This window comes from Eriocheir sinensis, chromosome 14 (assembly GCF_024679095.1).
Source record: "Eriocheir sinensis breed Jianghai 21 chromosome 14, ASM2467909v1, whole genome shotgun sequence".
Classification (NCBI taxonomy): Eukaryota; Metazoa; Arthropoda; class Malacostraca; order Decapoda; family Varunidae; genus Eriocheir; species Eriocheir sinensis.
This window is the reverse complement of record NC_066522.1, coordinates 2,776,121-2,801,585: the sequence shown is the minus strand read 5'-3', so window position 1 is coordinate 2,801,585 and position 25,465 is coordinate 2,776,121. Positions and strand designations below refer to the sequence as shown.

Here is a 25,465-nt window from a genome sequence, read left to right as displayed (position 1 = left end):
GCCCGTGGTCTCACTCCAGCCAGACAGATGCCTTCCCGCCGATCCTGTAGGTCACGTGTTATGCCACATTTCCTTTCTATGTTTCCTGTTCAGAATTACTAGCCTATTTTGAGACAAATTGTGTTCTTATAGCCTAGTCATACACTATCATAAGAATGTAGTGTTGTACAAAAGGAAACAATTGTTACGCCACATTTCCTTTTTATGTTTCCCGTTCATAATTACTATTTTGAGACTAGCTGTGTTCTTATAGTGATACAATATCATAAGAATGTAGTGTTGCGCAAAAGAAAAACAATTGTTTGAGGAAGAGTTGAAAATAATATCTGTGGTGAGATTACGTCTGGCAGCGCCGCACCACAGGTGCCAGTTAAATGCCGGCGGGGCATTTAAAATAAGGTAAGGAGGAAATTTCCATGTTATTTTTTTGTGTGAAGATATTTTTGGGTTCATTAGGCCAAAAAGTTTGTTTTCCATTTTTTGTGACCACGGGCAGTACACACATTGTAACATAGGTAACCACGAATGGGTTAAATAGTGAACATGTCAGCTATACACACACACACACACACACACACACACACACACACATATACAAACACACACACACAGACACATTAATTTGCAATTAATGGGTGATTTTAATTGCAAAGAGGTAGAATGGGAGGACTGGCAGATGCAGGGAACAGAAGAGTCGTGGGGAGGAAGACTCCTGCAATTGGCAATGGAACATGTGCTGACGCAATGGATTAAGGAACATACTAGATTCGGGAAAGAAGGAGAGGCATCAAGATTAGACCTGGTTTTAAGCAAGGAACTGGAAGTAATAGAAAATATCAAAATGGATTGCCCAATAGCAAAGAGTGACCATGCGACTGTGGAATTTGAAGTAAAAGAAAAGAGAACGATTGATCGAAAAGAGGATCACAAAATAGGGAGAAGTAACTACTCTAAGGCAGACTTTGTTAATATGAGATCTTTTTTGGAAAATGCAAATTGGAGTGGGCTGTACAAACCCAAGAGTACACAAGACAAGTGGAAGGAGTTTTTAAAGCTGTACAAAGAAGCCGAGAATAGATATGTCCCTAAGGTAACCAAAAAGGATGTTGGTAAAAAGGAGTGGTTTAACAAAAGATGCGAGGCAGCTAGAAAAAGAAAGGAGGAAGCCTGGAAGGGAGGGAGGCGACGAAGAAGAATCAACGCGTGGAACAATTTCAAACAAGCAAGGAATGAATATGCAAAGATTAGAAGAGAAGAAAAACGAAAATATGAAAAAGATATAATCGACAAATGCAAAGACCAACCTAAATTATTTTATAGACATGTGAACGGCAAATTAAAGAATAGAGAAACAATCGATAAACTGAAAATGGATGGAACTACATATGAAGACCCAGCAGAGATGGCAGAAGTGATGAACAATAGCTTTCATAGAGTTTTCACAAAGGAAGACGAATTCGTACAACCACCGGGCCAGGAAAGAGGAAGGGTTATGCAGGAGATACAGTTAACGGTGCAGGAGGTCAAAGAAAGCTTGAACAAGCTGGATGTAAGAAAGGCGACAGGGCCAGATGAAGTATCAGGGTGGATCCTGAAAGAATGAAGTGAGCAACTTGCAGAGAAACTGCACTCCATAATGAGCGCCTCCCTGAGTGAAGGAAGGGTACCACAAGATTGGAAGAGAGCAAACATAGTACCAATTTATAAAGGAGGAAAGAGAGAGGACCCATTAAATTACAGACCAGTATCACTCAATAGTGTGGTTGCGAAGATTTGTGAGAGGCTAGTTAAAAACAGGTGGTCGGATTTTTTAGAAAGAGAGAATTATCTCGGATTGCCAGTTTGGATTCAGGAGAGGGAGAGCGTGTGTCACCAACTTGTGATGTTATTACTCAAGGGTGACAGATTTAATACAAGAAAGAGAAGGCTGGGGGGATGGAGTGTACCTGGATTTGAAAAAGGCATTCGACAGAGTACCGCACAGAAGACTAATTTGGAAAATTAAAAATAAGGGAAGAGTGGGTGATGGACTGATTAAGTGGCTGGAGGACTTCCTAACTAACAGGGAAATGAGGACAAGGTTCGGTGCTGGCGTCAATAATGTTTGCTGTTTATATAAATGATATGGTGGATGGAGTGACCAGCTATGTGAGTTTGTTTGCAGATGATGCAAAGCTATTGAGACGAGTCAATGATGTGAAAGACTGTAAGGCATTGCAGAGGGACCTGGGAAAATATGGGAGTGGAGTGGTACATGGCAGATGGAATTTAACCTTGGGAAATGTAAAAAAAATAGTTTGGTAGGAGTGGTAGATGTGAATATGATTATAAGATGGGAAGTGAGATAATATGCAGAGGAATGGAAGAAAAAGATTTGGGAGTGACTATCTCAGAGAACATGTCACCGGACAAACACATCGACAGGATAACGGGACAAACTATGAATTTGCTGAAGAACATAAGGACGGCATTTGTGTATTTGGACAAAGAGATGATGAAGAAAATAATAGTTACAATGATAAGGCCAAGGTTGGAGTATGCAGCAGTGGTCTGGTCCCCTCACGAAAAGAAGAATATAAGAAAGCTGGAAAGAGTACAGAGAATGGCAACTAAGATGGTACCGGAACTTAGGGATCGGAGTTACGAGAAGAGACACAATAGCATGGGGCTCACAACCCTGGAGAGAAGAGAAAGAGGAGACCTGATAGCGGTGTACAGGGTGGCGAACAGGGTGGAGAATCTGGACAGAGAGGACCTGTGGGTGTGGAGCAAGAGAGAAACAAGAGAAAATGGAAAGAAGTTGAGGGCGACCACATGTAGGCGAGATGTGAAAAAGTTTAGCTTCCCAAACAGAAGCATTGAGCTGTGGAACAGACTGGAGGAGGAGGTGGTTTGTGCAAGAAACATTCATGATTTTAAGGAAAAGTTGGATAAGAGTGGATATGGAGACGGGACAGCGCGAGCGTAGCTCTTTTCCTGTATGTCACAACTAGGTAAACACACACACACACACACACCATGGATGACCTCCGCTCAAGATTCCCCTCTGCAAAAGTAGTAATACAGTGGAGACTCAATACTCAAACTTAATTCGTTCCAAATGGCTGTTCGAGTATCAAAAAGTTCGACTACCGATACCTATAAATCAGGTAATTCGTTCTAACCTTAGCAAAACCTTAAGTTTACAAAAATTTCAATGTAATTTTTTTTATAATTTTGATTTGTACTGACCGTAAGTGAAGGCTGGTGATGGATAACGTAGAAGAGGAGGGGAGAAGGGTGGGGAGGAGGAGGGAGGTTATTCGACGGAGGACGAGTCACTGTCTGGTAACTCGTCTCCTGGTGTGATTCCTGTGAACCCACTAGTGGAGGGCTGTGGCTCACTAACACTTGCACTCTCACTAGATTCCTTTTTCAACAAGAATCTGTCTAATGTGATCTGCCTTTGCCTTTTTTTAAAAAAACACAAACAGAACGCAGGAGAATGTTGTTCTCACGACTGCAGCGGGACAACTGGCGGCGGCGGGGAGGGAGAGGCCAGGAGCCTTTGTTTACAACCATGTGTGCGGACGTTCGAGTACCGAGTACCGAGTATTTTTTCGAGTACCAAGTCGAACTTTTGCGTTCGAGTATCAAAAAGTTTGACTTCCAAGACGTTCGAGTATTGAGTCTTCACTGTATGTGGTGATTTTAATCACTCAGGTAGTGGATTTTCCCACTCACGGGAGAAACACTCTTGACCTCATCCTGACCGACCTCACCCAGCACTACCTCCCCCCTCAGCCACTCCCTCCCATGGGACGCAGCAACCACGCTTCCATTCTGTGGTCACCGGTGCCTTCCACCTCACGCCCCACATGCACCGTTGCCAAGACCTACAGACCCGTGACGAACTCAGCAATGCGGCAGTTTGGTCAGTGGATTACATGGTACCCCTGGACTGAGGTGCTCACTGTTGAGGACGTTCAAGACAAGTGGAGTAACTACCAGCAAACTATCACCACAGCACACCATCGCTTCTTCCCAGAAAAATCTCTGCGAATCCACCCATCAGATGCCCCTTGGATCACACCCAATATTAAGCAACTCATGCAGCAACGCAACTCGGCATTCTTCACCAACCCCTCCCTCTTCAAGCATCTCCGGAACAAAGTGATACGGGAAATCAAGGCAGCAAAATTAACATACTACCCTAACAAGATACACAAGCTCAAGCAGGAAAACATCAGCAGGTGGTACTCCAAGATACGAGACCTGTGTGGATTAAGCAAGACCACCGCCCCCATCCCGGGTGTGACTCACCTGCCCGCCCCGGAAGCAGCTGAGGTCATTAACACCCACTTCATCGACATCTGCCAGTCCCTGCCCAGCCTAGACCTCACCTCACTTCCCGCCTACCTACCCACACCTACACCACTCCCTTTAGTTTACGAGCACGAGGTTGCCAACGCGCTACTCAAGCTTAAATCGAAACGCTCCACTACCCCAGCTGACCTCCCTATCAAACTTTACCAAGAATTCTCCACAGAATTAGCCACCCCTCTGTGCTCCATCATCAATGCCTCCCTCCGTCAAAGTCAGTGTCCCGCAGCCTGGAAGACAGCCTATGTCACCCCCGTCCCGAAAACAAGCACACCTCAGTCCCTTAGTGCCTACAGGCCCATCGCCATCACCCCGATCCCCAGCCTGCTCTGTGAAGGCTTCATCTTCAGATGGGCCTATACTCACCTCGCCCCCCTCATGGACCAACAGCAATTCGGGAACATCAAGTCCTCCTCCACCACTCACTGCCTCGTTGACCTTCTTGATTATATCTACAGAAACCTCGAAAAACGCAAAACACCAGTGGCCCTCACCTTTGTAGACTTCCGGAAAGCCTTCAACCTCATTCACTACACCACCGTCATCACCAAAGCCATCAGCCTCCAGCTTCAGCCCAGCCTTGTGTCCTGGTTCACTAACTTCCTCTCCCACAGGAGTCAGGTCGTAAGGCATCAGGGAGTGACCTCCCCCGCTCAGCACCTCACCTGTGGGGTCCCTCAGGGTACCAGGATGGGTCCAGCATGCTTCCTGATGCTTGTAAATGACGCCATGACGGACACCAGTGTTCGGTGGAAATATGTGGACGACACCACCCTCGCCACCACCATCAACAACGACAACCCAGATTTCAGCCACCTCCAGCTCCTCCTTGACCGCCTCCACACTTGGACCACCGACAACAAAGTCACCCTCAACACCAACAAGACTACAGTAATGCACATCCACACCTCCTCAGACACCCTCCCCCCTCCCTGTGTTTCCATCGACGGCTGTACCCTCTAGATGGTTCATTCTGTCAAGCTCCTCGGCCTCACCATTGACGACAAACTGACGTGGGGCCAACATGTCAGCTCCCTCATAAAGTCAGCCACATACAAGCTATACCTCCTCCGAAGACTGAAGAAGCTGGGGACACCCGCGTGTGAGCTGGCGAGTGTGTACTCCACCTTCATACTCCTTCGGGTCACGTATGCGTCCCCTGCTTGGTCATCTTCCCTCAACGCCATCAACTCGAGCGGGTGCAGAAAAGGGCGGTGCGGCTGATCCTGGGGACCGGCTACTCCACCTACCAGGAGGCCCTCCCCGCCCTGCACCTCATCACCCTTCTGGCCCGCCACCAACACCTCCTCCAGCAGTTCGCCACCAAACTCCTTCATCACCCACGACATAGGAATCTGCTCCCCCCGGTAGCTCCCCCTCCCCACCACAATGTCTGACACAACAACAAGCTGCTCCCCATACGTGCGCGTACTGACAGGTATAAGAACAGTGCAATACCAACAATAGTGAAAATCCTGAACACATAGACTCTTTACTCCTAAGTTACTTTTAAGTTTGCAGTTTTAATGATCTCCCCATATAATATGTATATTTTCAGCTTTCGAGCTGCTTCTCCCTAAACAAACCGTATATTATTATTATTATACACACACACACACAAAGAAATATCGTAGTGGTGTATGTCCCTCCAAAAAACAATTCATGGACAGAAGAATTGTACAAGAAGAAGCTGGAAGATACATTGGATTGCCTAAGGAGATTGCTGGAGGAGAAGGATAAGATTCTGATAATGGGAGATTTTAATTGTAAGGAAGTGTCATGGGAAAACTAGTCAACGGAAGGAAGTGAAGCTTCATGGGGGAGCAAGGTTTTGGAATTGGTTATAAATAACGTCCTCACACAGTGGGTAGAGGAAAATACAAGATTCAGAGAAGACGAGCCATCTAGATTGGACTTGATAATCACCAGGGAGCCAGATATCATAGAGGAGATGGACTATAAGAGCCCTATAGGGAAGAGCGATCACGTACTTATCGAGTACATATTACGAGGAGGTAAAATAATCAGGAATGAGGACTACAGGAAAGAATGGTTCAACTTTAATAAGGCAAATTTTGAACAATTTGGGAAATATTTTGAGGAAGCACAATGGGATACTTTTTTTTGAGGCTGATAATGTGGAGGCAAAATGGGCTATCTTTCTACGGATTTACAACGAAGGAGTGGAAAAGTGGGTACCAAGGATGAAAGAAGGCCAGAAATCAAGAGAAGAGTGGTACAATAGAAAGTGTGTAGACGCCAAGCAGGAAAAGGAGAAGGCATGGAACAAATGGAGAAAAAATAGGAGGAAGGATCTGTGGAATGAGTACAAAAGGAAGAGGAATGCTTATGTCAAAGTAAGAAGAGAAGAAAAAAGGAATTTTGAGAAAAATATTGTAGATAAGTGCAAAGACCAGCCAAAACTGTTTTATAAGTTCATAAATGGAAAGTTGAAAAATAGCGATGAGATTCAGAAAGTTAAAGTTAATGGTGAAACTTTTGATAGTATAAGTGAAATAGTAGAAGTGATGAATAACTGTTTCCAAACAGGGTTCACAAGGGAGAGTGAGTTTGAAGGTGTAGATGCAGTGCCGGGGAATAGAGTGGGTCTGGAGAGAATACAAACATCAGCAGATGAAGTTAGAAAATTACTGGAAGAATTGGATGCGAGGAAATCAGTAGGACCAGATGGTATATCAAATTGGGTGCTAAAAGAGTATAACCAGCAAATAGCTGAAAAGTTGAGCAACTTGATTAATGTCTCACTAGCACAAGGGAAGGTACCGAGAGACTGGAAGAGGGCTAACATCGTCCCAATATATAAAGGAGGAAGTAAGGAAGACCCGTTGAACTAGAGGCCAGTCTCATTAACCAGTGTAGTAGCAAAGATGTGAGAACATTATAAAAAACAGATGGCTGGAGTATTTAGAAGAAAACAGTATATTAACAAATAGCCAATTCGGATTCAGAGGAGGACGGTCTTGTGTAACTAATCTGATCAGCTTCTAATCAAGAGTAATTGATATAATGCAGGAAAAGGACGGTTGGGCAGATTGTCTGTATCTGGACTTAAAGAAGGTGTTTGATAAAGTACCACACAAGCGATTAATATGGAAACTTAATCATGTTGGAGGTCTGGGTGGTTCAATATTGGATTGGATTATGGACTTTTTGAGGAAGAGAAATGAGAACAGTAATTAGGAATAATAAATCAAGCTGGATGGAATTGACGAGTGGAATCCCCCAAGGATTGGTGTTGGCTCCGATTATGTTTGTAATATATATTAATGACATGACAGAAGGGGTGACAAGCTATATGAATATGTTTGCTGATGATGCTAAAATAATGAGGAGGGTGACTAATGAAGAAGACTGTGTAGCCCTGATCCAGGATCTCGATAGAATAAGCGAATGGTCCCGCAAATGGGAAATGACATTCAATACAGAGAAGTGTAGCGTGATGGAGTTTGGTAAGAGCAGTAGACGAAAATTGGGGAACTACTCTCTGAGTAATGAAAAAATCATGAAAGAAATTGAAGAAAAAGATCTGGGAGTGATCATAACAGACAAGTTATCCTTTGGAAAACATATAGACCAGATAACTGGGGAAACATACAATCTTCTTAGAAACATAAAAGTAGCATGAAGAAATGGTGAAGAAACTAATAACATCGATGATACGTCCAAGACTGTAATATGCAGCATTAGTGTGGTCACCTAGATTGAAGAAAGAAATTTGAAAGTTGGAAAGAATACAAAGAGTAGCGACTATATTACCGGAAACTCTGAGAGAACATACTTATGAAGAAAGACTGGAGAAATTGGGACTAACAACACTGGAGAGCAGAAGATAGAGAGGGGACCTGATAGCATTGTACAGGATACAAGAGGGATTGGAGAAATTGGACAGGGAAGACCTAGTGCTACGTGACAGAAGTGTGACAAGAGGCAATGGTAAGAAATTGAAGAAGAGCGACTGTAGGAGAGACATCAAGAAATACAGTTTTCCATACAGAAGCATAACAGCATGGAGTGGACTTGACGAGGAGACTGTGTGTGCAAAAATGATTCATGAATTTAAAGCCAAACTGGATGAGAAGCGTTATGGAGACGGGACAGCATGAGCCTAATACGGCTCTTTTCCTGTATATCATAACTAGGTAAATACACACACACACAGATTTAATTCTGGTTCTGTTCATTAATGTGAAGGGCACCAGGGTTGGTGCATAACACACTAAACACTACAGTATGGGAAAATTGTTTACATTACGCAAGCTCACCAGGAACACAATACTTGTGTAAACCGAGAGATACCTGTACACGATATATACCTTCAAATAAGAGTTTGATTGCTGTTCACTCTCAGGTACACAAATATCCTTCTCATGCTACTGTGGTCACTAGATGCCTAGCACTCATGAAGGCATACAAATACTTTGTTTAATTTGTTTTCCATCACTGTTTTTATGGGGGGGCTCACATTACTGCTTTATTTAATTTTTTATGAATTACACCACAACTAAGTAGCCTTTGTCAGAGAAGCCCCTATGCCCAAAGAATGTCCTTTGATCGTTCCAGTAATTCTGACAATTCCACTACAAACCTGAAGACTGTCTGTTTTCTTCTGTTGCATAGCCGTAAGTCCATTCCAAGTACTCAGACAAACAATGCTCTATATATGGCAGCAGGTTCATCATAGCTGTATTCTTTAGGTTACTTCATAATATGCTCTCAAAATATATTTGGCAACAATGGAAAGTAATGCAATTGAGTATACTTTTCAACACAACCTTGTTACAACTGACTGATAACAACTAAATATTAATAATAAGAGGTCAATTCATGTTGTCAAAATATGCACATTAAAGGTAAAGGAAGGAAGGTACTGCCATATGGTGCACTGTTTGTGTCAGTTACTGAAAAAGACCACTATTAGTATGCTATGAAATACACAGATTGCATGGCTATCCTTTACAAACTTAAAGGGATCAGATACCTTTGGGAAATAAGTAGAAAATGTATGGTACCCATGGAAGGTTAGGGGCAGCCCTAATTAAGGAGAGCGTCCAGCGTTATTTTTTTTTTTTAAATCGATAAAATTGAAAAAATTCACATGTCTTTGTACATGCCTCGGGTAACTTGTGGCAAAATATTATGAAGAAATAAGCAAATATGACAAGAGTTACGGGTGAATCACCCCCCTACGGCCACTTCCGTTCGTCACTTACGTCACTATAAAACACTTGCCTAGGCCATAACGGGCTGGTGCTGACTACCATTACCATCCAGGCCCCTCGAGAAAGCCTACCAGTGGCTAAAAAAAAAAAAAAAAAAAAAAAAAAAACACAGGTGCATACATTGTCATGTTTCAGCGTAGAAGATAGCCTAAAAGAATATTTGTATGGCATATTGAGGCAAACTAACATCTGCGATGGCCTTGGAGGCAGCAAAGCTGGCACATTCATCAGTCACCCCAGAGGAGCCAGAGATAACTTTCGCATTTCGGCTTGATTTCCAAGAAAAGGACACCATCAAATACACAACGTCCTACAAAACAAAGAAAAAACTGGAATCCAGTAAAGAATACCAACTGGGAAGGAATCTAGGTTTAAAGGGCAAACTCTATAAATTCTCGGACTTTAACTCTTTTTTTAGAAAACGGGATTAGTTTCATTTTTTCTGCAATATCTTTGCCGCTATTTGACTGATTTTAATAAACAATACATCATTTGAAAGAGGAGCTGAACCGCAAGAAAATGATCATGGGTTTTCTTTTTAATTAATGCACAAGTCTCGGAAAAATTAATCTCGTTAGATTCACCAACAAAATAGAAAAAAAAAATCTCTTCATTTAACAAAGGCAAAATTGAAAAATTTTCCATGACGAATCTTTTGGATTCTGCTTTAAGTTTCTTTGGTATTTTTTTTCACCAGCTTAGGTCATTAGATAAGAGATAAATAGAGAGTTGAGTTTTGTTGAAAAATTACATTTTATTTTTTCCAGCTATTATGTATCGATTTATAGATCTGAAAGTGAGTGTATATTACTTCACCATAAGCATACATTTCACATGAATATAATCAGGATCATACACCAATAATTTAAGAAACGTTGGATGCTCCCCTTAAAGCCTTTTCCATGGACTCTTATGGTCTTATACACAATACTTTGGGTCCCACCTTGGCTCTATTGGTGACCAGCTCCTCCCTCAGGCGTTGGATTTCTGATGTGCTGGAGCTGTTGGAAGCACTGAAGGGAGCCACCAGAGGTGACTGGGAGAGGGCATTAGTTAAGGGGTTGCGATTGTGTGGGGACATGTTGGATGCCAGGTCAAAGAGGCCACCCCCACCACTTATCTTGCCTACGCCATTGGCTCCTAGGAATGCTGCTGTCCCCTGCTGGAGACAAAGAGACACTTTTGTAGTTGGCAACATAAAAAAGTTACAGGAAGTCTATTTCATACAATACATCAACCTTGGCTTGTACAAAATTGTATAAAAGCTTTAAAGGGTGGAATGACTACATAACCTTAGGTGATGAAAAATCCACATATAAATGACTATCTGAAAAAGAGGGGAATAGTGATAGAATAGTATAGATATGAGTGAACTAAACTGATGTGTGAAAGTAGACGTATTTACCTAGTTATAGTGTACTGAGCCTGTGTTATCCTTAAGTATCCTGTTTACTTTTGACCAGGTCAATAAGTAATAAGTAATCAAAGAGTTAAAATGAGGGAAATTGTGGCCAAAGCAAAGCAAAGAAGAAAGAATGGAGTCTGAAAAAGAAAGTTATTTTTGGAGAGTGTGAAACGACAGACTGATGAAGAGGTGGATCAGGAAGAGAAAAGAGGAGAACAAGTAAAAAGTCACAACAATAGGGAAAAGAAGGGAGCAAAACAGCTTAGGTTAACCAATGTCGATGGACTAAGATTCACTCATTGTGCATGCACAGCCATGTTTCATGGTAAGCGCACGAAGCATTATCAGATAATGCCACTTTCTTGATATAAATGATGCCTGTAGCTTCAACGTAAAGCTATTCATTACCTCAACAAAATTACCATAGATTTTATTCACAGAACTCTGTAACTATTGCTGAGCTGGACAATACTGTTTGCTGTTTACAATGATGCCATGTTTTGTCTGTGTAAGGTGTTAGGGTTGAAAACCACAACGGCCAGCTTGTATCTATATCAACAATGGCCGTCTCGCATTTACAGCATGAAGACAACAATCTAACAGATGGTATGTTAATTTAAAATTTTAGCATTATTTTCATTTGTGACTGTTATCTAATAATTTATAAACATATATATTTCATTCTGGGGACATCTGGGAACTATTGTGTCAAATGGAGGTGTTTTGGGTGCTGGTCTCGTACCAATAACAATAACCCCTAGGCCTACCAAAACCTAACCATCAGGGTATAAGATGTAGGGTGGTTTTTCATTTTTTTTTAAATGCGTCTTATATGGCAGGAAATACAGTATATGAAAAGAGCAAGAATTAAAAGACTACCTGAACAAAGTTAAACCAGATGTAATGTGCATCATTGAAACAAAACTAGCAAAAGGTACAAAAATGGTGGGAATGGAGGAGTGCAGTTACAATATATATAGAAAAACAGAATAGGAAACAGTGGTGGAGGGGTGATGATATTGGTCAAAACAGATTTAAAAATGATAAAAGTGAGAACAGGACCAGAAAATACAGAAATTTTAAGTGTTCTATTACAGTTGAAATGCGGTGAATAACCGCAATGGTGTCATATGTGCCCCCACACACAGCAAGCTGGACAAGTGAAATGTATAACAACTTGTTTGAAGGTACAAGTAAAGCATTAGTGGATATTATTAAAAATAGCAAAAATGTGATTCTAACAGGAGACCTGAACTGTAAAAATGTCAAATGGGAAAAGTTTGAAGTCAAAGGAGAAGAAAATACATGGGGAGCTAAAGTATTAAAATTGGCCACAGATAACCTCATGATGCAGTGGGTAAGGGAAGAGACGAGATTTAGAGAAGATGAGCCCGCAAGATTGGACTTAGTTTTCACTAAAGGAATAGACTAGTTAAGTAAAGTGCAACACGTGTGCCCACTGGGAAAATGTGACCATGAAGAATTACAAACAGAAATTGACAAAGAATGTGAAGAGATTGGATTAGAGAACCCAAAAGGAGAAAAGTCGAAATTACAATAAAGCTAGGTACAGTAAACCCTCGATATAACAGACTAATCGGGGGAGAACTTAGTCCGTTGATGCCGAAAGTCTGTTATAAGCGGCGAAAATTAAACGTTACATTTATATTCCGGATTGATGCATAAAACTTTTTTGTGGTGTAATAAATACATTCTTCATTTGAATGAAAACCACGAGGAGGAAAATATTTCATTAGGTGGGCTGAAAAAGACTATGGTAACCGAAGGTCGGGCAGCAGATAAAGGGAGGAGGGCGAGGTGGCTAGCAGACGCTCTTCTAGTTACCAGAAGCAGGTGGTTCAAAAACTATTCTCCGTCAGTTCCTGAGGATTTCTGACTATCTGACCTGTGTCTGTTATATCCAAAATCCATAATAAGCGGGTCCGTTATATCTAGGGTTTACTGTATAATGATTTGCGAGCCTTTTTTGACAGCATAAATTGGGCAGAAATGAAAGCCGAGAAAAGTACAACAAAAATATGACTACTTCTTTAACTTTTTTACTAAGGCCAGGCGAAAACAGTGCCTCGCCCCATATCTGGGCTGGCTGCGAGCGTCAAATTTGTAATGTCGCTACTAAATATAACAAGTTTTAAGTTATAAACTCAACATAATCATCACGTACTATATATAAAAATATGCAAAATTAAACAGCACACATAAAGAAACAATTTAATTGATAATTATGAGATGTATGCATAAATACACAGAGAAATTTGGGTTATGTGTTGATGACGTGTATCTGCTGAATTGTATCTTCTTACATTAGTTGTGATAAACAAATAGATTTGTGGAGGAAAGTGGAGGAGAGGGAAAGACACAGACGTAAGATCATGGAAAACATCCCACTGCTTCGCTGGCAATGCGCACAGATTTCACAGAGCAAAAGGTTGAAAGGCCGTTCTCCAGGAGGTGGGTCTTGTGTGTATTTACCTATTTGTATTAACCTATTTATAGTCTACCGGGTCCGAGCTAAGCTCTAATAGTCCCGTCTCCATATCTACATTCATCCAACTTTTCCTTCATTTGTTGGACACTGTTCGCCTTAACCACCTCTTCCCGCAAGCTGTTCCACGTGTCAACACTTCAATGTGGGAAAACTATACTTTTTTAAGTCACTCAAACAGGTTCCTTTATTAAGTTTCTTCCTATGTCCTCTCAGTCTGTGCGTCCTCGCAGTTAAGAAGAGATCATCTCTATCCAATTCATCAGACTTATTTATTAACTTGTACAGCATGATCAGATCTCCTCTCTCCCTTCTTTGTTCCAGTATCATCAAGTCTACCTCTTTCAATCTATCTTCATACATCATATTTGAGTTCTGGGACCATTTTAGTTGCACTTCTCTGTATGTAGGTGTGTGTGTGTGTGTGTGTGTGTGTGTGTGTGTGTAATTCACCACGGCCTGATCATGAGTTGGACTCGCTTTCGCCAGCAGGTACCCTCCCAACGAGAGCAAGTGCTCATTATCATCGATCTCTGGGTACTGCCAGGACCTCATGCACCACACACCCCATCCCCCTTGCTCAAGGGGGGACAGTAACCACTCCTAGTCAACCGAAAGAATCCGGCCTGAGCGGGGCTCGAACCACTGCCTGTTTGGCCGTTAAGCCTCGCAGCATAGTGCTCTACTGATTGAGCGGTGTGTGTGTGTGTGTGTTTTTTACGTGAATGCCTATAGCGCCAGGAGGCTCTCTTGAGGGGCCTGGATGGTAGTCGGCCCCAGCCCGTCATGGTGCAGGCAAGTGTTTATAGTGGCTCATGCTGCCCCTCGGAACTCCTTCTTGATTCACTTGGATGGTTTCCTCTAGAGTCCGGGTTGATGGGTGGTCTTCAGGACAGCATGTGGGTAGTTTTAAGCCACTCGGCGGTGACTGAAAAATCCGAGGTGGTAGCGTGGGGATTCGAACCTGCATCGTCCATCACGCAGTGAATGTGGGCCCAGCACACTACCACTCAGCCACCATGTGTGTGTGTGTGTGTGTGTGTGTGTGTGTGTGAGAGAGAGAGAGAGAGAGAGAGAGAGAGAAAATAGGCTGCTCTCTCTCTCTCTCTCTCTCTCTCTCTCTCTCTCTCTCTCTCTCTCTCTCTCTGGGATACATCTTTTTGCAAAACTATAGTCTGACACTTTTCATATTTCCCCTCACTGAGCAGGAAATGGAGTGTTGTCACTACAAATCAGCATATAGCCTGAGAGAGAGAGAGGGAGATAAGAGAGGTCAAAAATAATGAGAGACACAACATACACATGTGTGTGGAACTCCTCCTCCCTTGAGTTGCCGAGCCGCCAGCCAGCACACTATCTCATAACCACCCCTGGCGTGACAGAATTATGTGTGTGCATGTGTGTACATGAACACAATCCAGGCAAAGACCCATTTTCTGTAACCCTCCCCTGCATGAATAAAGATGGAGAGAGGAGACTGCAAGGAGGAGGCAGGAAGGAAGGAAGAGAACAGAGACAGCGAGATGGGTGTGAGGGGGAGGCAGGGAGGGGAGGCCGCAGCTCCCGCGCGAGCCTGCGTCCCAGAGCCGAGGTGGTGATGAGACAATGAATGCACTAGCCAGCCACTTGGCAACTCGAGGGAAGAGGAACTCCACACACATACACATATATCATTTCTTTCTTATTATTTTTGTTATTTTCTGTTAGAACTGATTGTTACTGTGAAGTACAAATGCGTGTAAGACACACTTACGTTCGTACACAATAATAATATCGAAAGTCAAATGAGACACCGTATCATATACGACCTACATTCTGAAAACTATCGTACAATATCCGGGAAGAAATAACACATATGCTGGTTAAAGTGAGCCAGGACGCAGGATACGCGTCCTCGGATATGGTACTTGGCACACAAGGACGCAGCATACGAGTCCTCGTGTTGAAGGGGTTAAAGGTGTAGTAAAGTGGGTACTATGTGATAAAATAAAGAGGGGAAAAAGAATGGTTTAAAACAAGATGTCTGGAAGCAAAGCAAAAGCAAGATAAAGCACGGAGAAATTTAAAAAGGAGAAGGAATGCCAGAAATAGAGAAAGCTATAGACAAGCTAGAAATTATTACACCTAAGTGAGGAGGGAAGAAAAAATATGAAAAGAATATAATAGAAAAATGAAAGGAGGACCCAAATTTTTTTTTAATAAACACATAAATAAGAAATTAAGGAAAAAAAGTTGTAAATATGATCAAAATGGGTGACGAAGTCTATGAAGATGCAAAGGAAATCTGTGAAATAACAAATAAAAACTTTCAAAAAATATTTACCCAAGAGACAATTTGAAGAGATGATGAGAGGTGTCATAAGGATGGAAAACAAAAAAGTGGATAAAAAAGACACTGGGGCTATTGAAATCATTAGACTGCAAGAAGGCTATGGGTTCAGATGAAATATCAGGCCAGGTACTGAAAGAGAACCAATTCGTGATATTATAAGTTGTTCAATTAAGACTGAAGAAGCCCCAGTGCAATGGAAATGGGCACATATGGTCCCACTATGTAAGAGTGGAAATAAACAAGAGGCACTGAACTATAAACCGGTTTCCCTAACAAGTGTAATGTTCAAACTGTGTGAGTAGATAATTAAAAGACCATCTGGAAATTAGCCATGATAATTGGAATATCCATAATGTATGTGGATTTTTTAAATCTATGTCGTTCACCTAAACTATGGTATGAACCATTTCATTTTAACCCCTTCACTATGGCCGGGCCAAAACAGCACCCCGCGCCGTATCTGAGATCGCCACGCGCCAAATTTCAAATGTCACTATTGAATATAACACGTTTTCAGCCATAAACTCAACATAATCATCATGTATTATATATGAAAACATGCAGAATTAAATGGTGCACATAAAGAAACTCACTATGGCCGGGCCAAAACAGCGCCCCACGCCGTATCCAGGATCGCCGTGTGCACCAAATTTCAAATGTAGCTATTGAATATAACAAGTTTTCAGCCATAAACTCAACATAATCATCATGTATTATATATGAAAACATGAAGAATTAAATGGTGCGCATAAAGAAACTCACTACGGCTGGCCAAAACAGCGCCCCGCGCCATATCCGGGATCGCCGCGCGCAGCAAATTTCAAATGTCGCTATTGAATATAACAAGTTTTCAGCCATAAACTCAACATAATCATCATGTATTATATATGAAAACATGCAGAATTAAATGGTGCACATAAAGAAACATAGATTAATTGATAATTTTGAGATGTAAGCATAAATATAAAGATAAAATAGCTTGTATATTGGCTAAAGCGAGCCAGGACACAGTATGCGCGTCCCGGATATGGTACGGGGCACGCAAGGACGCAGCATACGCGTCCTCATGTTGAAAGGGTTTAACCAGAATGCTGATTTTTTGTGAATTTTAATAATAATAAGGCGAGGAGTCCTGAGGACAATGTTTACTTCCCGGGCTTTAACTCAAACGCTCTGCTTGGTGGGCAGCGCAGGCTGTGATTAGCAGAGCAGCAGGTAAGGCGGGAAAACCAGCTCCTCATTGGTTCTCAAGCTGCTGGCGATGCCGCCTCTATACAGATAACTCTCGATTTACGCGAGTTTGGTTTACGCGTTTTTGAAATAACGCGGGGTCCAAAATCCAAATAAATGTTTAATTTAGGCGTTTTTTTCAATTATACGCGATATTTTATGGAGTGGCCACCAGATGTCTCATGCAACTGGAGTCACACGGCCACACAGCTGAGCTCAGTTCTTCCCGCGCCACTTGAACAACAATACAGTACCTACGCTGCCACGCTAGTACCGGTACTAACGGTACCTGCAATACGGTACGGTACCGGTACCAGACTGCTCGGTACCGGTACCAATACTAGCCAGCCCCTCATGGTGTGTCTCATTTCTTCCTCACACGAGAGGCTGAGAATGAGTGCCCGAGTGGATATCTCGGTTCTGGTGACACGCGGCATGCAGCTGTTTGTTGTGTGGGTGTGGTTGTGTGGTTTGTAAACAATGCAAATGGCGGCCGGGCTGGGATTGCGTGAAATAACTCCTTGTACAAGACTCATGATGTTCAGTTTCTGATATCATATTCACCCCATTATTCTCACTAATATTCATAATTAATAATGAACACATGGACATTTTTTTCCAATATGATTTTTTATGTAGCTTGTACTGCTCCTTAGTCATACAATCTTAAGCCACCTGTGACATCAAGATCAAGATCATGCAAATGGCGCCCGACGGAAAAACGGGATAACAGCAAGGCATGGACGATCTTCCACCGATTTAGTCTTTGTATAGTAGTTATTAGATTGCCCTGTATTCTATGGTAACATATTATAGGACAGCTACTGACTATGAAGGATTATAAACAATAATAAAGGTAAGTTTGCCGTTGTTATTGGATAAGACGAAAAACAGACCCTTAAAAACATCCCAAAGAAGAAATAAAAATTTGTACACTCAGCGTATAACGCGCAGGGCTAAACTTTCAGGCATTTTTTATGTGAAAAAATGCGCGCTATACGCCGAAAATTATGGTATTTATTTTTCGACAGAAACCTACCTCTTGTTTGATTTACATTGTTTTTGATTTACGCGACGTCTCCAAGAACGCAACACTCGCGTAAATCGAGAGTTACCTGTACCTCCAACAACCACTACATGATAACAAGGAATTCTTGTTTGCACTTATTGCTAGTACACCCTCGATTCTCTTGTTGTAAGGGTAAGTAGACCTTGCACTATTTATGGAAATCATAGAAAATGCATGTGCCTATCTCATGGTGCACTTAACTAAAAATGCCAGAGTTGGCGATGTCACCCCTTTACCGGACGCCTCACATGTTTTTACTCAAAAGTAATAGATCTAGTGCAGGCAAGAGATGGATGGGCAGACTGAATATTTTTAGACCTAAAAAAGGCATTCAATAAACTTCCACATAAAAGATTGCCATGTAAACTAGAACAAAGAAGATGATTAGGGAGAAAATGACAGAATGGATGAAAAATTACCTGACAGAGAAATGAAAACAAGGTTAAAAGATGAAAAAGCAGATTGGAGAAGGGTCACACTAAAGTGGAGTGCCACAGTGATCAGTGTTAATGCCAATAATGTTTCTAATATACATAAATGATATGCAAGAAAAAGTAAAGAGTTATATGAGTGTGTTTGCAGATGACGCCAAACTGCTTAGAAAAATAAGAGCTGATGATTGTAATAAACTGAAGGACGATTTAAATGAGAAACATGAATAGAGTAAAGAATGGGAAATGGAGTTTAACAAAAAGAAATGCCACACAATGAAATGGGAAAAAGTAAAAATAGATCGTGTGGAGTGTATAAGATGGGAGGGACAGTCATTGACAGAAGAAGAAAAAGACTTAGGAATCATAAAGCAAGATACTCTGGCACCTGAGAAGCACATAAATAAGATAACTGGAAAAACATATAGTCTGCTGCAAAATATCAGAGAGGTATTTCAGTATTTAGATGGGGACATGATGAAGAAAATAAAAACCACATTGATTAGACCAAGGTTAGAGTATGCAGCAGTTGTTTGGTCACCACACAGGAAAAAGGACATAAGAAAACTCGAAAGGATTCAAAGGATTGCAACTAAGAGGGTACCAGAACTATCGTCTGTCATACGAGACTAGTTTAGAGGAACTGAGCCTACCAACACTCGAGGAGAGAAGAGAAAGAGGAGACCTGATAGTGTTATACAGGAAAACAAGTGGAATGGAAGTGTTGGATAGAAATGACTTAATCAAGATAGAAGGGAGGAGGCAACTAAGAGGACACAGCAAGATATTGAGAAAGGGGACTTGTTTGAAAGACATAAAGAAGTACAGTTTTCCATACAGGAGTGTGGATAAATGGAATGGACTAACTAAACAAAGGCATTGTTGAAGCAGGAAGTGTTTATAAAATGAAGGAAAAGCTGGACAAATTTAGATTGGGTGACAGGACTGTCTGAGCTTGAGTTCAGGCCCTGTATACTACAAATAGGTAAATACAAATTTAAGTCTGATTCCGTTCAATAATGTGTGTGGCACCATGGTTGGTGCAAAACACGCTTCACACTACAGTATTGGAAAAATTCCTTATTTTACCCAAAATTTACATTACGTGAGCTCACCAGGAATATAATAGTCATGTAAATTGAGAGGCACCTGTAAATGCTTTGTCATGTCCCTGGGGTCTTGGCAGCAGATAGAGGCACACAGCTGAAAATAGTGGCCCACCACAAAAGGTTCTGGGAAGGCCTACGACATATCTTGGCAAACAAGCTTGCAGGTGACCCTTTACTAGAAGTATGGCTGTAATCATAGCAGTACAAGATGTTCATAAGAGACAGGGAGATTATGCACAAGAGGGCAGGTGAAGTTTCTTTGTTTTTGTTGCATGCACCACCTCCCAGGCTGGCAGTTTAATGCCATCATTTTTCTGCACTCTGGAGTGTGTGGTGGCAGGTTACCTGCCCAACAAATGCACTCATTGTTTAAGATCTTTTGCTTCTATGCACAAACTCCCATAATATCAATACTGTGTCATATACTTGTGCTCTTCCACGTTACAAAGATTACAAGAGCAGTGCTGTACTAACAAGCGGGTGAATTAAAAATGTAATGGCATATTTAGAGGCCGCAGAACCATTCCAGGGGGAAGCAAACATTTACAGACTTTTTACTTTCACAGGGGTCTTTGTTCCGCAACCCCCAAAATGCCAAGGGTCTTATGTACATGTATTTTTCTCTTGACACTTGTCTACAAACCATTAGACATTACAATCATCCGAAATAATATTAGCAATAAACATTGATAAAGTACACGGTCCTCACATTCCAGTCATGTTCAACAAAACAATCCAACAGATGTGTATGCAAACCAGGCACTCTGTGAGTTATGACTGATGTTTGAAAAATACAGGAATAGTGGAAATTCAATCCTGAAATTTGTCAAGGAATATGAATCCTGAGGAACTGAGGTCTGTAGAAGTTGGGGGAAACTGTGCATGTGTTAGCAGTGAGAAGCGCTCAGACACACCATGATCTACTGGAGTTAGGTTACTAGATGGGGAGGCCTACAGAGGGTGCTGGCAAGAGTCCATCAACAGTCTGTGAGGTTAGTCTGACTCACCTTATCCAGAGAGTTCTCCCGATGCAAGGAAGACTGGAGAAAGGAGTGTGTGAAAGCAGGGGATGATGTGGAGGATGGTGAAGGGTTGGTGATGAGGCCACCTGACCTCTCCTGAAAACTTGACCCGGGAATATTGACGGGGGCACTGGATCCAAGCAAACCTGAGGCACAGAGTGACCAATATATGAAAAATTAGCATGACTCATCACATGCATTTATTTGTCCTTTCAATATCAAATTCCATTTTTATTCTTGTTTAACCTAAACAATTTTTATAAAAAGTGTGTTTTCCTAAATACAGTCAAACCTCAACATCCATTAATTCAACATCCACACAAATTTTCCCATACCCGTAACAATACAGCCCCACAACAGGGTCACACTGCCAACCTGGCAGCCTCAGTGCCCCGCAGTCCAACGCCAAGTGTGCTGTGCTGCTATATAGACAACGTGCACACAACATGCACAATAGAAAAAAAACTATATACCTAAGTTTATTAGGTTCGTTGGTGATATTTTACATTTTAATTTATTTTCGACGCTTATAATGGACTTTCGCTGTTAATGGACTAAGCTCCCCCCAATTACTTTGTTATATCGAAGGTTTAGTGTACAATTATTTATATACATATATATATATATATATATATATATATATATATATATATATATATATATATATATATATATATATATATATATATATATATAGTCGTCCGTCAAATAGTACGGGGGTTAGGGACCCAGGATTCCCGTACTATTCGAAAATCCGTATAAAATTAGTGCCCCCCCTTAGAAACACTCCTGGGCTGTGTTTGAGAGAGGGAACTGGGACTCTCAAAACATCCTGAGTGCTCTCAAACGCGTGACGAGGCAGCACAAGTTGCCAATTCGATATGTCTGCTGGCTCCCGGTTTTGAGAGGTGGAGCGCCTTCGTGCTGTGATGACGTCATCAGCATATATGGCGGCCCAGCAAGAATTTCTTTTACACTATGATTATCAGGGTGTTGGCCCTGAGGGAGTAAGCCATTTCAAAGGCTGTAGTTGGGACTGAAAGGGACAACTACCTCCTGAGTCAAGACCAAGACCAAGACCAGGGGAGAAATCCCAGGCCACCTGTGACATCAAGACCAAGATCAAGATCATAGATACAGCGAACACTGCTCTCATTCTCGTGGCATGCTCTCCCTACGGCAACGTAACTCATCCCAAAACGTAACTGCTCCTAAATCTGAATTCTTCTGCAAGGTGAACACCTATCTCGAATGGTTTTGGGGTGATTTCAGCAGGTGTTTTGGTACAACAGTGTTGCCACTCACGCCATAACTACTTGGTACGACGAGCGGGAAATTTAAAAATCCAAAAAAAATTCTTCCATGACAATCCGTATAAAACCGAAACCGTACTGTTGGAAACTGTACTATTTGAGGGACGACGGTATATATATATATATATATATATATATATATATATATATATATATATATATATATATATATATATATATATATACAGTAATCCCTCGTTTATCGCAGGGGTTAGGTTCCAGAACCCCCCGCGATAGGCGAAAATCCGCGAAGTAGCGACCTTATATTTATTTTATTATTTATATAATTTATATATTATATTTTATATATATTATTTATATAAGCACGCATATCTCTGTGAATCTCGACTCAGCCCGTGTGAACAAGGTCACCCAACCACTAGTTTCTCAAGAGATTCAAAGTCGGCCATATTTCACGGGAAACTCATCGAAATTCTAGTCAGAAACTCAGTCACCAACATGTCGGTTACTCGTGTGGTCGGTAAGTTGTGGTCACAAGAAGAAGAAGGGCGTATCAGCTGTTCGGTTTAGTAGCTCTCCACGTGTTTATTCCAGTACCGCAAAGAGTTCCACGAAACTAAATAAGCTTGGAGTAATCATGTTGAGCAAGTTTAGGACTTAATCTTGTTCAAGTGTAGTCATTACCTCATCCTGTCTGGGTCCTCACCGCCAACTTCTCGAGCATTTAGCGGTAGCAAGCTGTAACACACTCTCCAATTGTCTTTGAGCTAACCACTGACGAACCAACAAATGCTACGGTCGCTGAGCCAATCAGCGCCCAGGATACAGAACACAGTGCTCTGGTTGGTCGCCTCCCATCCATCAGCCAATAGTGTGCCGTGTACGATCACACGTGGGCAAACTAGCTCAAGTGGAAGCGTCCGTAGCTGCGTTTTACATACATGCGAGTCTTTGTCTACTCATCTGCAGTGCGCTACATATTCTATTTCAATTTAATATTATTTTAATATGTTCTTATTAATACTTTCTTAATTTTTTATATTGTTTACAATTATTTTAGGCAAGAAAATGCTTCTTTTACTGCAAAAATAAGTAAAATAATAAATATTTTAAAATACCTCTATACCGCAAAATTCCGCGATATAGCGAATATACCGCAAAATTCCGCGATATAGCGAAAAGTCCGCGATATGAAACTAAATATTCACAATTTTAAAATCCGCAATACAGTGAGACCGCGATAAGTGAACCACGATATGGCGAGGGATTACTGTATATATATATATATATATATATATATATATATATATATATATATATATATATATATATATATATATATATATATATAAATATACAGTAAAACCCCGATTATCCTAAATGGAAGGGGAAGCCTTCGGATAAGCGATTTTTCGGATAATCGGATTTATAGCGCCATTTTGATCGCCGCCAGTTTGATCGTCGGCATTGTATGCGACTGCCGCCGACTGACGATGTAAACAATGAAACCAAGCAAACACACGCTACGCTAAACAAAGTAGTACGCTTAAAACATGTGATGTAAATGTTTTATTGTATGTTTGTCTGTGTGTCTCCTTGTCTGGACCAGTGTATGTTGATACTTGTGAGCGTTGCAGATCTGAATTGTGAATGTTGCAGAGTGCGACAGAATGGTTGTGCAAGCTTGCAAGTGTGACTTTGATGCATCGTGCAGGTGGAGACACAGTATGATGACTCATATTATCGCACAACTCGTATGTTGGAAGGGGAATGTGGCATGGAGTGGAGAGGGGAGTAGTGTTTGGGTCGTTGTCTTGAGAGTACGGTGTGAGAGTAGTCGTGCAGTAGTTTGTTCGTTCGCCGCACCTACGTCCTTGCTGGGGCGAAGGTGCGGACGTGGTGTTGTTGAGAGTTTGTTTAATGTTTTTTGTCTAATACATTGATCTATTCGTTACAAGCTATTTCGGCAATACGTATTAGAAAGCATATTCATTTTAACTGTTCTTATCAATTTTAAATGTGTTAATATAGTACATATGTAGTTACTTTTATTTATTTTTGATGTTTTATAACGTTTTAGTATAGAAAAAAAATTTTTTAATTGCATTATCCAGATCAATTTCGGATAATCCGGTTTTTCGGATAATCGGGTTTTACTGTATATATATATATAGATATATATATATATATATATATATATATATATATATATATATATATATATATATATATATATATACATACATACAGTAAAATCTCACCATTTGCGCCCTCGCCATTTGCGCGGCCTTAATTTGCAGCCATCATCCCACCATTTGCGCACCTCGCTGCTATGGTAATGGCAACTCACTGGCAGCAAAATGGCATCCGCTGATCTTCTGAGAACGATTATTAGCTGTTCTGGCAGCAAAATGGCATCCGCTGATCTTCTGAGAACGATTATTAGCTGTTCTGGCAGCAAAATGGCATCCGCTGATCTTCTGAGGATGTTTACTAGCTGTTCTGGCAGCAAAATGGCATCTGCTGATCTTCTGAGGATGTTTACTAGCTGTTCTGGCAGCAAAATGGCATCCGCTGATCTTCTGAGGATGTTTACTAGCTGTTCTGGCAGCAAAATGGCATCCGCTGATCTTCTGAGGATGTTTACTAGCTGTTCTGGCAGCAAAATGGCATCTGCTGATCTTCTGAGGATGTTTACTAGCTGTTCTGGCAGCAAAATGGCATCCGCTGATCTTCTGAGGATGTTTACTAGCTGTTCTGGCAGCAAAATGCCATCCGCTGATCTTCTGAGGATGTTTACTAGCTGTTCTGGCAGCAAAATGGCATCCGCTGATCTTCTGAGGATGTTTACTAGCTGTTCTGGCAGCAAAATGGCATCCGCTGATCTTCTGAGGATGTTTACTAGCTGTTCTGGCAGCAAAATGGCATCCGCTGATCTTCTGAGGATGTTTACTAGCTGTTCTGGCAGCAAAATGGCATCCGCTGATCTTCTGAGGATGTTTACTAGCTGTTCTGGCAGCAAAATGGCATCCGCTGATCTTCTGAGGATGTTTACTAGCTGTTCTGGCAGCAAAATGGCATCCGCTGATCTTCTGAGGATGTTTACTAGCTGTTCTGGCAGCAAAATGGCATCCGCTGATCTTCTGAGGATGTTTACTAGCTGTTCTAGCAGCAAAATGGCATCCGCTGATCTTCTGAGGATGTTTACTAGCTGTTCTAGCAGCAAAATGGCATCCGCTGATCTTCTGAGGATGTTTACTAGCTGTTCTGGCAGCAAAATGGCGTCGCTGATCTTGAGGACATTTACTAGCTGTTCTAGCAGCAAAATGGCGTCGCTGATCTTGAGGACATTTACTAGCTGTTCTAGCAGCAAAATGGTGTCCGCTGATCTTCTGAGGACGTTTACTAGCTGTTCTGGCAGCAAAATGGCATCCGCTGATCTTCTGAGGATGTTTACTAGCTGTTCTGGCAGCAAAATGGCATCC

General features: G+C 41.5%; 1 protein-coding gene across 3 annotated transcripts in view; it reads right to left on the bottom strand.

Moving 5' to 3' along the window:
- The window catches only part of LOC126998334 (RING finger protein unkempt homolog), an 87,591-nt gene that overhangs the window by 24,278 nt on the left and 37,848 nt on the right, over positions 1–25,465 (bottom strand). For 2 of the 3 annotated variants that reach the window (XM_050859829.1, XM_050859831.1), the window contains exons 10-11: positions 20,692–20,852; positions 10,546–10,764 (exon numbers count right to left, since the gene is read on the bottom strand). In XM_050859829.1, the coding sequence (XP_050715786.1) occupies positions 10,546–10,764; positions 20,692–20,852 (380 nt within the window). The remainder of the gene's footprint in view (positions 1–10,545; positions 10,765–20,691; positions 20,853–25,465) is intronic. The other variant, XM_050859830.1, reaches the window with a different exon arrangement.